This window comes from Dipteris shenzhenensis, chromosome 3 (genome assembly GCF_047967505.1).
Source record: "Dipteris shenzhenensis isolate YYH24624 ecotype China chromosome 3, Dip_SZ_1.0, whole genome shotgun sequence".
Taxonomy (NCBI): Eukaryota; Viridiplantae; Streptophyta; class Polypodiopsida; order Gleicheniales; family Dipteridaceae; genus Dipteris; species Dipteris shenzhenensis.
The window spans coordinates 54,112,935-54,128,058 of NC_141598.1; the positions used below are offsets into that span (position 1 = coordinate 54,112,935).

At 40.3% G+C, this 15,124-nt stretch overlaps 1 protein-coding gene across 2 annotated transcripts; it reads right to left on the reverse strand.

Annotated features, from left to right (window-relative positions):
• Nucleotides 1-1,994: 1,994 nt before the first annotated feature.
• LOC147904007 (flavonoid 3'-monooxygenase CYP75B137-like) lies at nt 1,995-4,500 on the reverse strand. 2 transcript variants are annotated; one of them, XM_087372911.1, is made up of 3 exons: nt 3,822-4,500; nt 3,544-3,740; nt 1,995-2,710 (listed from the first exon to the last, which is right to left on the reverse strand). In XM_087372911.1, exons 1-3 carry the CDS (start codon nt 4,429-4,431, stop codon nt 2,102-2,104), a joined length of 1,416 nt encoding a protein of 471 aa, XP_087229037.1. In that variant the 5' UTR covers nt 4,432-4,500; the 3' UTR covers nt 1,995-2,101. The 2 variants fall into 2 exon arrangements, with proteins under 2 accessions (XP_087229037.1, XP_087229036.1); XM_087372910.1 differs by having other exon boundaries at nt 1,996-2,710; nt 3,544-4,497.
• Between the last annotated feature and the right edge of the window lie 10,624 nt (nt 4,501-15,124).

The window sequence follows — 15,124 nt, forward strand, 5'->3', positions numbered from 1 at the left end:
GTGTTGATTAATGCACAAGGTAGAGGGGCTGGTTATGGAGTGCCCAAATGGAATCACAGAGCAATTTAGCTAGTTTTGCAATACAACGGTGACCCATACTTGGAACATGGATCGATCTATTCAAGGTGTGCCAGGGGATTCACCTGGTGTGTGGAAGGTTGCTGAGGGAACCTCTCTAAGTATTGAAGAGAGCTGAATTGATAAAAGCAGGCTTTGTCCTTGAGGATGTTGGGCAAGGTGATCCAGTGCAACAAGGCAACACAGTAAGCCATGCACATCCATGTCATCCTGATGGAAAGATTGTGAGATGGAGATCTAAATTGAGTAAGGAATTCAAAGAAAGGATTGCGAAGGCAATGATAGAAAGTGGCGAGGTTTTGAAAGAGGATATCATTGTTCCAAATGTGTCGCATGTGTTTCACGTGTGGACTCCAAGCTCAATAGCTAAGAAGGTTAGTTACACTGTGACAATTGCGGAGTTTCCACGTTGTACTTGTTTGGACTTCGCACAACATGATGCAAAAAAAGAATGCATACATGCCTTGCAAACACATATACTTCATATTCATTTTGGTGCTCGGCCTCGTTGCAGAAGTCCATCAATTCATGCATCAGGCTGCACTTACAAAGGTAGAGTTGTTTCATGCCTTAGCCGGTGGTAGAAACCTTGCACGCATGGAATAGGTGCTCAAGAAGGTGACAAAATCCTAACATGTGCAGAGTGTATGGAGAATGGTAGCAATGTATGGGAGATGAAAAGAGATCCCTGTCTCAATTTTGGTAATGTTTTACACACACAATAACAAGGATTTGTGGGTTTGGTATATCAATACCTTTAGTCTTTACAAATGTTTGAAAGTAAGTAGAGCCAAACAAGTGTGGAGTAGATGAAAGACACATCTCTATATTTCTTTGGTATCTATTGCATAAACATGTCAGGGATACTTTTTCTAAGTGCAAGGTCGATGGGCTATGATTTTCATATACATGGAAATAATGAAGATCTTTTGGTATGGACTAGCTTCAGTACCTTTGGTATTTCACTCTACTGTGCATGAACTTTTTTTCCATTAAAATACTAGATGCATTATGAAATATGCTCCACTACATAAAGCAAGTACGTGAAAGTGGACTGATGGGATTTGATTGTTTGAGAACTAATTTGGCATCACTACCTACCTGGCTTAATTCGTTGCATAGCTTCCTTACTGTTACTAAATGCTTTCTCGAATGGCTTAACCCATTTCCATAAATTTAAGGTGCCATGATAAAGGAGACTGTGAAACTCTTCTATCCTCAAATTATTCATGACAAATGTGTATGGCTTTGAAGTACAATACAATGTCATGCTAAAGCCAAAATAAAAGTTTATTTCTATGCTCATATGATGTTAGGATAAACGGATAAAAGATTAGGAAGATAATCCAAAAATTGACGCTTCTTATGCTTCTTTTAATTTGTTGTAAATAAGAAATAGATACATATATAAATAGATTTTGATCCATGTGAGAGGTAATACATATATAGACGGATTTCATTCATTTATGTGAGGTAATGGATCTTTAGAGGTACCTATAATGAGAAAAAGGATGCATAGAGCCTATAGAAACGAGTAGCACCTTTCCTTACCACACTTCTGGCCCTTTCATGTTTCCAATTGTATTTGATGTTGGTTAAAGTATTCTTTCCCCAATACAATAAATGAATGATTTGGATGATCTAGTCACTTTTTTATGCTCGGTGTAATAGCTCTACTCGGATTTTCTTGCTCGCTTTGGTTAACCCTCCATGGCAGTGTCAATCTTGAAGCTTAGAGGAATTAACCATATGTAAAAATAATAGTGATAGAAGTACTATGTGTTTCCTAAATTAGTGCCACAACATAGTTATAGTTTTCCAAAAACCACAAAGATAATGGCACATTCCTTTTAGTTTGCAAAGACGACCAACATTTCACAAATCCTTCAAAACAAAGATAGACCAAAAAGCATCTGCTAAGCACCTAACATGTGTGGACTCAAAGCTTATATCCACCACCTACAAGGAAATGCTTACAAAAGGCCCTATACATGAAGGCATCCCATGTAGATACTACCCCATGCTAAAGTACTAAGGGGGTTTTGGGTATGGGGAGTGCCTCAAGGGGATTAGCCATTGGAAGATTACCTGTCATCACCTCGGAGATGTCCACCTCTCCCTCCACTCTCCAATTAAAGCAATGTAATAAATTAGCCACCACCAATGGCACCACTTGTAGGGCTAATAGCATGCCTGGGCAGCTCCGTCTCCCAGACCCAAATGGAATCAACTCATAGTGGAGTCCTCTCATGTCCACCTTACTACTCATAAACCTCATAGGCATGAACTCCTCTGGCTTCTCCCACAATAGCTCGTCCCTCCCTATTGCCCATACATTCACATACAAGGTTGCCCTCGCTGGAATTCTGTAGCCTCCTATCTCACAAGATTCATGTGATGCATGTGGTATCAAAAATGGGACAGGTGGATGGAGTCGCATTGATTCTTTCAGCACAGCTTGCAAGTACATAAGGTGAGGTAGGTCGGACTCTTGCACGAATCTATCCTCACCTGCCAATACCATGTTGATCTCTTTTTGGAGCTTCTCTAGCTCCTTCGGATGTCGTATCAATTCTGCCATGGTCCATTCTATGGTGAGACTGCTTGTATCAATCCCCGCACCAAATAGTTCCTATTGTGAAGAGTGAACAATTGGCCAAATCAAAGGAATCAATTATTAGTACCCTATTTTATCATGCTAGAAGGCAACATAATATATGAGCATGCACTAGTCACATGTGTGTGTGTGATGTGGTTGGTGATGTGAAGGTGCGCTTCCTCTTAACAAAGTGCATGCCGACGACGATCTACAAACATTGAATGGCAAATCAAGGAAATAATACATGGTCTTAGCCAATAGGTTGATAAAATCCCTAATCTAAAACTGAGTAATTATGTAAGACTTACCATGAGCAAAAGCGAAATCCAAACATACCATTATAATGCAAGATTCAATAAAGTCAATCTTGATGGTAAACAAGGTGCAATAAACTCAATCTTGATTCCAAAGAATAGATGAATATATGACCTCTATTATTTTAATAGATCATCAAATGCAAGAAACAATAGCACAACCATTTGTTTTAATAGTCAACAAACAAACTTTTAAAGCAATAAACAAACAAACTTTTAGAAGCAATAAACATGGCTAACTTAGTTTACGTACACATCCTTAACTTTGGGGAAAGTCTAACTCTTTCCCATGTCTTGAACGCCTAATTAGCAAAGAGAAACAACATATTACACAGCCAACAAAAATGCAAGCATAAGCTCCCTATTAAGCCTAAGGGCCATAGGCATGGAGTAGTATAGCGCAATTTCACAATTACTAGATTTTCGAAGGCCTTGGTTTAGGAGGCCAACTCTAGTTTAAAAAATAGGATTTTTCCATTTGTCTACTATCGTAAGTTAGCACCCAACCCGAAGAATAAGATAGTTTAGGCACTCAAAGGCAGAGCTCATTACCACCATCAATGACTTGAGGGAATCGATCGTTTCCTTGTCTCGCCTCTCCGTTTGGGCCAACATGACATCCAGGAGGTCGTGCGTTGAAGTGTTGCCTTCTTCCCTCCTCAAACGCTCCTCCACAACCTCACTCAAGTATTTGTCGAAGCGCTGGTGAATCCCATGCATGACACGCTTAGTCTTCACATCTAGCCATCCTAGCAGGGGAAAGAAGTCTCCTATCAACACAGAGTTTAGTTTGCTGAAAGCTTCCAAGGCCACACTATGCAACTCGTTACCGGCTCCAGTCTCCCAGTCCACCATCCTTCTCGAGAGCACCAGTCGCGCTATAACATTCATGCCCACCATGCCCACACACTTTTTAACCCCTACACATCGTTTGCCTGCCCCAGACTGTCGCTGGATATACCGGATCAAAGCGGCCACCTCCTCATGCCTGACGTGTTCGTAAGTTTGGAGCCGCTTCTGGGTGAAAAGCTCCAGGGTGCAAAGCTTCCGGAGCTCCCTCCATCGAGAGCTGTAATTAGTGAAAGCGAGACCGTTCTCCTGCCCATACAGCAAGGCGTCAGCCATTCCGAAATGTGGGCGGTCCGAGAAGTTCTTGCCGTGGGTTTGCAAGAAATCTTTAGCAAGCGCCGCGGAAGACACGACCACGGCGGGGACAGAGCCAATGCGGAAGTAGCAGAGGGGTCCATATTGGCGGGCGAGGCGAGCGAAGGCGCGATGAGCAGAAACGGAGTTAGCGAGGATGAAGGGCAGGTTACCGAGGAAAGGCCAAGGGCGAGGGCCTGGAGGAAGCTTGGAAGAACGAGAGAAAAGAGAGAGGAAAAGAAAGGTGGCAAGGAAGAGAGAGGTGGCTATGGCGATGGGGAGGTGAGCAAAGGCCATAGCTGAGCAAGCGAGCTGAGCTGCAGAACAAGGGGAATGGAAGAGCAGAGAGTTGGAGAGTCTAAAGAAAGGTGGGATGACACTGTCTACGGCCGCTCGCCACCATTGAAGGCCTGCCCTTTTTTTGCAGTCGGTACTGCTAAAAAGCTGCGAATCACGACTCGCTTTAAATGGACTTGAAGAGCGGCGACTCGGTCACCAGTTCTATTGCCAATGAAGAATGATTACAACCTCTATGCCACTGTGGCACGCCCAAGAGACCGTCCCCATACCATCGCTAGTTGCGATGCAGGAGGAAGCTTGTCGGAGGGCCTTCAACTGTGGGAGATCATCCCCATACAAAGCTTCCAACGATTGCTGGAACCGGTTCACAGCCGATGGAGATACATCCGGTCCCTCTGCCCCCCTCACTGCAAGCAACAGAAACTCTGCCCGCGTTTGAAAACTGGCTCCAGCCAGTTCGCATCTTAGGTAGGAGGTCTTGGGGTACCCCGGCACCCCCCAAATTCTCGTCTGAAGCTGGTGTGGCTGGTTGCAGAGGCGCTAGCAAGATTGTAGGGGACTGCCCCATTTAATGCAAAGCCTCCCTAGGAAGCTGGTGTGGGGGGGGCGTATGGGGAAGGCCTCTAATACCCTCGCATCCCCCCAACGGTTTAATGCAACATACATGGGCACTCGAGCGTCATTGGCCATTTGAATCCGTTGTAGATGATATGTATATCATCTGATCTGCTTCAAAATCATGTAAGGCCCGATCGAATTATGCATTAGACTCTTGAAAAGGCCAATACAGTAATACCGAATCCCCCAAATTGTATGCTATGTTTGTAATTTCTTTGTTGTCAAGATTGTGCAATTTGCAAATTTCGCACAACAAGGAGGACCTTACGAGTGGTTGAACATGCTCTAGATGATGGTACCAATCATTTGCGCCTTTGAATCCTGGAGTTTATGGGACCATTTAAACCGGCATCCCAATATAATGGAAACAAATACATAGTGATGGCTACAGCCTACTCGACTAAATGGGTGGAAGCACAGGCGCTCAGGGATAATTCGGCAGCTAGCACAGCAAAGTTTATATACAAAAATATCATCACAAGATTTGGATGCCCAATCGAATTAGTATCGGATCAAGGAACTCATTTTTTGAACACCACAGTGGAGCAACTGGCTCGGAGGTGCACATGGTAATACATAAAATGGCCATGACGTATCACCCACAAAGTATCACCCACAAAGAAATGGAGAGGTAGAGAGTAGCAACAAGACCATGAAGCGGATCTTGAAAATGACTCTCAGAAAATTGGAAGGACTAGGATATGAAGCTTGATTCAGCATTGTGGGCATATAAAACGGCATTTAAAGCAGCTACAGGCATGACACCGTTTCGATTGGTATACAGTCTAGAGGGAGTTGTCCCAATGGGAGTTTATCACATCAAGTTTATGGATTTCTGTGAAAAAATGACCCCAAAAGAATCCGTGCAGTTCCAGCAGGAACAGTCACTTCACCTGGAGGAAGACCAAATTCAGAGGCAATACACGGTTCAAATCATTCAAAAGAGTGGCATAAGGCATGGGTAAACTGGAACATTAAGTTCAAATTGTTTAGAGTGGGAGATCTAGTCTTGGTGTATAATTCGAGGTTGGGAAGATTCCCGGGCAAGCTCAAGCTGAGGTATCAAGGCCCATATCGGATTGTGGAACACCTCAAACTGGGGACTTTCCAAATAGCAGATCTACATGGCAATAGGTTCCCAACATTGGCTAATGGGTTCTGCATGAAGCCATACAGGAGCTGACGACTCTGTTGGAGGATCCAAAAATAAAATTCTTAGTAGGGTCAATGTACAGGTATAATATGGAGGAGGCGGTGGCCTATATTTACTGGAGTGATAGTTTGCACGTGTGGGTGAAACTGAGGGGATTTAAATGTCACACAATTTGATTTCGCCATCATCTCAGTCCTTCAAACTGGTGGGAACATGTGCACAATCTACTTCACTGATTCAAAACACAATATGTGAGGCCTCCTACGATCAAACAGACCATTGCTTATAGTAGACACTACAAGTGCTATGTTGCAAGCTCAAGCAGATTCCGATTCTCAGACAATATCAAAAAGCATGGGGAAGAGGATGGTGTCTTTTGGACCATCTAGGACACTGCGTTCTCAAGCACAAAGGTTGGAAGATCTCGAGAAGCAAGTGGTGTAGTTAGACCTACAGCAAGCCAAGTGCGTAAGTCAGTATGCTGCTGTTGAGTCATCTCCACTTTTGGATTTTAAATTTTATATGGATGATGATGTCTCCGAAAATCTAGTCTAGTTAAGGAAAATGGAGCTAGAAGGGTACCACAATTGCCATTAGTGGAAGTGGCAAGTTAACATAGAGGCAGACAAGTAGTTTGCTTGATATCAAGATTCAGGGGGATATGTAGCACCATGAGTATAGGTGACTGAGCAGGTGGTGTCGCCAGGTATTTAATTTACAATGGTATCTAGAGGCACCTACGAAGCCAAAAATGAAATGCACCCCACAACAGATGGTTATAGAATTGGGAATGCCTCAGACTATAAGATTTTATTATATGATTAAGAATTGTAGAAATCGAGTTCACCAGAAACAGTTTTAATGATTTGTAGAGCACATCATGTTTCTTATGAAATATGACTATATGTGGGAATCAAATTATTTAGTTATTCTTTCGACCAAAAGCAGATGCAAGTACAACTAGGCAGGGATAGTACATGTAAGAATAATGGGGAAGCTTTGGGCAAAGAAAGACACAGAAGTGTTAAACAGTCAAAGCTCAGACAAATGGTGGCAGGTCTTTTTGAATATGCAAAAATAGTTACACGGCCAAACAAACCTTGAAAAGAAGGGGATGATGCTAACAACCTAGACAGGATTCCACTTATAGAAGAGGAGAGGGCCAAGTTGAAATCAATTGGATACACGAACAAGGATATTGAAGAATATTACACAAAGACAAAGATTGTAGAGGGTGTATTACCATCTCCACCTTGGAGTACTAATCCTACAAGGAGGTTAATGAAATTGAGGTTCAAACAATGGAACAAAAAATTAGAAACAAAGGAAGACAATGGATTGGACATCCCAGACTTGGCCATTGGAGAGAAGGAATGAGATGTCCAAATTGAGTTAACCATGCATACAGAATTCGATCATGAACAAGAAGAGATGGATATGCAGTCATTTGCAGCACAAACACTTTTAGAGTTGGTAGACAAGATTTGTGACATATCTGAACAACAAAAGTACATAGAATAATGGATTGAAGGAAAGGTTGGAAATATATTCATATCATGGGCCAGTTCCTTTGAGTAAAGACTTGAAAAATCAGTAGCTTGAGCTGTAGAGTTATCTTAAGCACCTAGAGATTCATCTAACTGATCTTTTAAAGATCAATAAATCTTGTCTTCTTCCAAACCATCATCAACTGTGTTTTTTAACAAAGCGTCATGATTATCACACAAAAACTAGTTCTGTATTTTTCAACATAGAGACAAATCTATACTAATATTTATATTACGTATATAGTTTCAATTTTGCTAATCAAATAGAATAAAATTGGGATCAAAATATTTTTCTGTAGACTGTGTAAAGTAGTTGCGTGTAGGAGTAGTGTAAATCTTGGTACAGCATCAAGCTCTTTACTATATTTCCAGCATAGTCTTGGATTGATGTGATGATTACATCATGAAGGGAGCATGTGTCAACGCTATCCCTCAGCATAAAATAGCATTTGTGTGCTAAATGTCCATCAGTAAAGCATCCCACAAGGCAATAGGGGCCTATCAGTGCATCCAAAAAGGATTGCAATGCATCCAAATGGCTTGTAAAGCATCCACTACAACCCAATGCAAACCACAAATGAGCACACATGGCTTAGACTACAACCAAAGTGATCTGCATAAGGTATGTCTTAAAACTCACTACCCCATGGCAATGACCACTATAGAAAATAATACTTGAGATGCCTAAAAACATGGGTATCAGTACATAATTGAACTTAGTAAGACAATCTGCAAATATCTCTCTTCTATTAGAACTCCAAAATCCCAACCGATGGATGCAAAATGGGGAGCCGACCCTTATAGTTTACCAAGCAACAATTAAAAAACCTTAGGTAACGTAGACCTTAGCCAAAATGCCACATAGCACCTATGTAGAAATGTGAAGAAACATACAACAAAGAAGAAAAATGTTGACACAGAGATCTATAACTCAAAAAATCCTTCATTGAATCACGAAAGACTTTGTAGTGGCACATAATTTCTTCCACAAATCTTCCATAGTCTGCTTATTTACTATAATGAAATAAACTGACTCTGCAAGATGAAGTTTGACAATAGAATTTGCTAATGCATCAGGTAGAAGTTTTGGCCCATCCTCAATCCACCAGAATAGAATGGTGTTCTGTGCAAGCGGGTCTGAACCACAAGCATCCGAAATGGAGGAAGGGATCCAAACTTTGAAATGCTTGCTCTGACTAGTGCTTCTACTCCTTCTTATAGGCTAGCTGGAAGCTGAATGGAAGCTTGGAATAGCTTTAAAAGTGGAGGACAAAGCAATGAGCTCACAAAGTAATTTCATAGCAGGGGACACCATATTCACTACATGGGTCTCAAATCACACTTTTTGCTTCAAAAAACTATCACAATGCTCAAGAGAGTCCATATCTAGCTAATGGTCACACCCATGAGGTTCTCTTGGGCAAATCAAACAAGAACCCATAGACTTTATCCATCCTCTTGAGAAGCTACAACAACATGCTTTGGGCTCTATGCACAGACACGAGCTCAGCTAGACCACTTGCGCTCTGATATCAGTTAAGAGATCTCAACAATGAAAGTAGAATGAAAGAAGGTGAGAGAGAGGGAGAGCCAAAAGAGAGAATGACACAAGTTTTGGTGGGTGCATAACACCCTTATCTTCTATGTCATCCATATGTGTGTGTGTGTGTGTGTGTTTGAGTATTGTACATAAATGGGGTTAAGGTATAGTGGCCTTTAACCCCCACAGATCAAGGACAAAAAGGGGACAAAAACCATACACCCTAATGACCAGACCTTCAATAGAGCCCCTAAATCCTCTCCCATACTCGAATGAGTAGTTGAGGATCAATCACAAGGATCATCTGTAATAAATACTAGACCTTCAATAGAGCCCCTAAAGCCTCTCCCATACTCGAATGAGTAGTTGAGGGCTAAACACAAGGATTGTTAGTAAACAATCTTTTTCAAGATTCATTTGGCAACAAGTAAGAGAAGAGGACAATATGTAATTTTATAGATTTGAAGAGGTACATTCAGTTGGCACATGAACCAATCACACCACCCCAAGATGTAGCCAAACTAGCTGCCTTCCTATCCACTAAGATCAAGATGCCCATCGTGACAATATTATGGGATCAACCCACTCTTTACATCTTGGATTCTACGAATGGAAAAATAGTAACTCTTGAGTCCATTTATCCTAAGATAATTGAAGGCCCAAATGACCCCCAACACTTTCCCAAGGTACTTGTCAGTAAATTGGGCAAGTACTTTGAAAGTGGTGATAGCAACGAAGTACTTCCCATCTCCTACCAAGGTAAGATCATGACTGCAACTTGTATGGTGGAGAAGGTGTAAGCATAGACACTAAGAAATGTTGGGCCATGTGGGAACAGGATAGCACAAACCTCCTTGTCATCAAATTAGTAGATGGAGCAATAGGTAGGAGTCCTAAGGGAGATCAAGATTAAGACCCTTCAGTTTGACCACTACCAAGCGTGGTTTTTTGTAAATGGACTTTCCCAACCAACTAGATGACTATGACATCATATTGGGGGTAGACCTTTATGCAAATTGTAGGATTAGTCCATGAGTGGAGCTCAAATAGAATATATTTATGTACGGATGAGCAATTCATGAGGGTGGATCTCCAAACTTGGAAGGCTCACCCTATGTTGGGGAATATATTTGCAGTAGCTAAGTTTGACATTACCAATAGGTTGACATCAGTAAATATGTCCAATGATTATAAGGAAGAGGACAACGAAAAGAGTCTTGAAGACTCTTGGTGTGATCCTTTACCAGAGTTAGAAGACTCAACAAATTGGATAGATACATTGGCCACAATAGATCTACCAAGTGCAAAAGGAACTCAATTTATGCACCTTGACAATGATAATCCTATTGCCATTGCACCTTTTTACACCACATAAGAGCAGCACTACCTAATTGAGTTGAACCTGCAATTGATAATTCCATTGATACTAAGGAGATGGATATGAATCCATCTTGACTTTGGGTAGATCTGACATCAAGAGGTGAAGCATGCTAAATATAGGCCTTCGTAGATGGTAGAGCAAGCAACAACCTCATCTCTTGAGAAACAATAAAACATCTAAGTCACAGGTACTCCTTCAATTATGTGATTCTGAAATTAAATCCATAGTAGGTAGCTCAATTAAGATTGTTGGTTCCTTAATGCTGAATGTTTCCATGGACAATCACGTTGTGCCTTGTAAGTTTTTCATAACTCCTGCAAGTACCTTAATGAAAGGTGCATTTCTTCATAAAAGTTGGATCCAAGACACTCACATGAATCAACCCATCAAGATGTCACTACCAACGGAACCAACATTCAAGAATCAACATCAACATCCACTTCCACTTCTTAACCTCTGCAAGCACCTCACCAACAAAGAAAACATAGAGGAAGAGCAACCTGATAGCACAAGTGAGAGAGGGAGAGAGAGAGAGAGAGAGAGAGAGAGAGAGAGAGAGAGAGGAGTGAACATGATATAGCTACATGTACACTATATTGTATTGAACATGAACATGAATATATACAGGTGAACCCCTTAGGGTTAGGGTTATAGTTTTACCCTAATGCCCTATCTAGATGGTGCAATTTATACCATCCTTGACACCCCCTCTTAAATTGCACTAGGTAGGTTAGAGGGTGCATTTACAAGAACTTTTTGTGGATTTTGTTTGGTGCATATGATAGCATCCAAAACTTGAGAAGAAAACTAAAAAGAATCATAGTAGTATGTAACAGCGAGTCATGAAAGACGATAACAAGTCATGAAAAATGACAACGAGTCATGAATTATCGTTTGCAACATGTTATCTAGATTTTTTTATGCTCCTAAATTTTAATCAATTTTATAATCTTTTGCTGACATTAAAGAGAACTGATTTCATAAATTTTGCAAACTAAGTATACTTTGAAACTTTTTTTTTTAATGTACATATTGCTAGTTTAAAGGTGCGATTCTTTTTGCTTTTCATGTCAAACAAAAAATATAAAAACCAACTCAATGGCATGATATAATATTTTAAGAGGTACTCGTAATTCATGCATGACTATGAAATGTATATTACATCCTTTACTTATAATTACCAAAATATGCTTTATTTTCTACAATAAATTAAGTAATTTCATATCAATCAATGTAGTTCGTTCCAATATTTGAATTAGAGAATATTTTTGATGTTAAGATAAATAAGTATATGGATTCCATGTTCATAGAAGAGGTTTATTGAAATTAACTATCTAAATGGTCAAAGTTTAGAGAATAAAGTAATACAATCTCTTGTCATTCAGACCAAATGGTTTAATTTCCACCTAATGGTCAATATTTAGATGGTAGTAAGTTTTGAGTTTACTTTATTTGATCTATGAAAACAAGAACAATTGTTGTTTGAAAATTGTGATGTAAACTTGGATTCTGGAATCCAAAATTGGGTGATGGATTGAAATTTTTGTCGAGGGAGTAAAATTTCCATCCAAAAAAAGGGGGAAATGAAGCATTCCAAAATGTGTCAAATCTCACTTTCATCCAATGAAACCTTCAGTGCCAAAGTTTATTACTGATGGGAAAAATACCATCCGAAAATTCCGCCAACGGAAAATTTTCTGTTGATGAAAATTTTCCCTTTATCAAAATCGGGATTCCATAATCCATGTGGATTATGGAATCCCAAATTCCATCGACGGAAGAAAAGTTTCCATCAATGGTGGACTGAGATTTCCGTCGACAACTTGAAATCTCAGTCCGTCAACACAAACTTTTTTGTCAATAAAAATCTCAGTCTGTCAACACAAACTTTTCTTCCATTGATGGAATTTGGGATTCCATAATCCACTTGGATTCTGGAATCCCGATAAGTGGATTCTAGAATCCTGATTTTGATGATGGAAAAATCTTTTGATGGGCAGAAATTTTTCCGTCGATGAAATTTTTCGACCCATTGGTAGGAAACTTTGGCACTGAAGGTTTCATTGGATGAAAGCGAGATTTGACACATTTTGAAACGCTTCGTTTCTCCCTTTTTTGGACCAAAATTTCACTCTCTCGATAAAAATTTCAATCTGTCACCCAATTTTGGATTCCAGAATCCAAGTTCACATCACAACAGCTTGGATTGAAATAAAGTAAATTGATAAACTTAAAATCGTCACTATTTAGATCAAAATTTAACTATTTGATCCAAAAAATGTAAGATGATATGTGTCTTTAGTTAATATTTAAATCTAAAAACACCTTTACATTCAACAAACTTCTTCTATGGCCATGAACTCCATATAGCTACCTATGCTAATACTAAAATATTCTTACATTCAAGAATTTGATTAACACTATATAAAAAGGAAGATTTTTTTAAAGAAAATGCATTCCTATAGGTTTATGGATAGCACATTACATACAACATGGAGTTTGAAAACATATATAATTGGTATAAAATTTATACTTGAAGGCAATGTTGTTACTCCTATGGAAGTAATTGGTATAAAACTCTTTTAACAAAAGTGCTCGAGAGAAAGTTAAAAAATGGAAAAAATAAAATAAAAGTGGAATTCATTAATGTGTAGAAATGTTTACATTGCAAGCTATAGAAATTCTTGTGTATGGTTTTGAGCTATAAAAATTTGGACAATTTAGCACTAAAAAATAATTGATATATTAAAGAAAAAGGTCCAAGGACTTTCCCAGTTGAATAGCATAGTTACTTCTCCTTTAAAATTTGTCATGTTTTCCAAATTATAGGTTAGAACACTCTTTCCAATTCATAATATTGGACGTTTCTAGGTTTTAGAGTAAGATGTAAGTAATGTTTTTTTCATAAAAGTAGCTATTTTTAAAAAATATATTTGACATAAAATTGTGTATTTTATCTCCATAGTTTGGAAAATTATACTTTTTTTTGTTTTTTTTCAAAAAAAGACGTGTGTTGTCATTTGCATGATTTTGTTGTCATTGGCTACGTAGCAGAAGCATGTATAATGAGTACAACTTACTAGATCCTATACATATCGTGTATTTCCCCGTCTTAAGTTGTGGGTCATCCTTTGCCTTTGGGAACAAAGCCTAGAATATAGGTCGAAGGGAAGAGAAACGAATTGTGTAGAAAGTAAAGTCCACCTAGATCAAAGACTGGTCGATCAAAAGATGATTACCTAATGATGTCCACTACACTTGGGGAGGATTGCATTGATGCATAAGTGTCCTCATGCTGAGGAGTGATCTGTTGATCGACAGCGATGGTGATCATTGGATCCAAGAGTGGTGTAATGCAGTCGATGCTAGAAATCTGCTAATTTGCACTACTCATAGAAACTATGTGCAAGGTATGCTCCATGTCAAAGGTGAAAGCATCAAGGATCAATGCTAGAATGAAGTCACCTGAACAGTTGTATGCACTGTGACATGTATCTCCACATGTGGCTGGAGATGTGAGTGCCTCGTACTGAGGATTTACCTGCTGCTGTTATTGAATAACTCATGATCATAACTAAACTCATGCTGACTATTTGTAGCATATGTGGCAAAAGATGGAGTTGGATCCATGCATGGAAGTGATGGCTGTACATCATGAGAATCAAAATGAGCTGATCTGGATGGGGTTGCCTAGTGTTGAGGGTGTTAGAATCCAAGAGCATGTGCCTAGCGTGCCCCCCGCCAAGACCGCTAGCACCTCACGGAAGTGCACAACCTTCATGGCCACTACGGAGGCTCTGGCATGTGTGTATGGCAGGTCCCCACCCCTGCCATAAGGCACCCTTGCCTAGCCAGCCCTCCAACCTCCACAAAAGGCAAGCTTGGGGGAATTGAAGATAGGAGGGGTAACTTGGACTATTTATGTCCCTTCATCTTCCACACACCTTTGTATGTGGGATAATTCAACCCTTTCTCCTTCTTCTTATCCCCTTTGTCCATGAGAGATTTGCACCTCCAACACCCCCCTCCAATCGATCATGGAGAGAGGTGGCCAGGGATCAGACCCGGGCTCTGATACCATGTAAGAAAATAGTACGCAGCGGAAGATAACAACAAAACGCAAGTACACGATGGAAAGCTGGAGAGAATACAAAAAATTCTGATATACCAAACTGCTGATACAACTGATGGTTGGCTGTCCACCCGTGCGCTCTACAGACAGAGCTTCGATGGTGATCTAGACAGATGCTGGACGGAGGACTATGAGCGTGAAGAACTGGTGATCTGATGATAGGGGGTGGCCACTTATATAGTGTAAGTGGTTGACGGTCGGCCCTGTAATAGGCAGTTGGCCTAATAGACAGTCGGCCTGGAAGACCACCGACCCTTCAGAAAACATGCCGTCGGGCAGATGAAGGATCGCGCATAGGTCATACCGTCGGGCCTGGGGC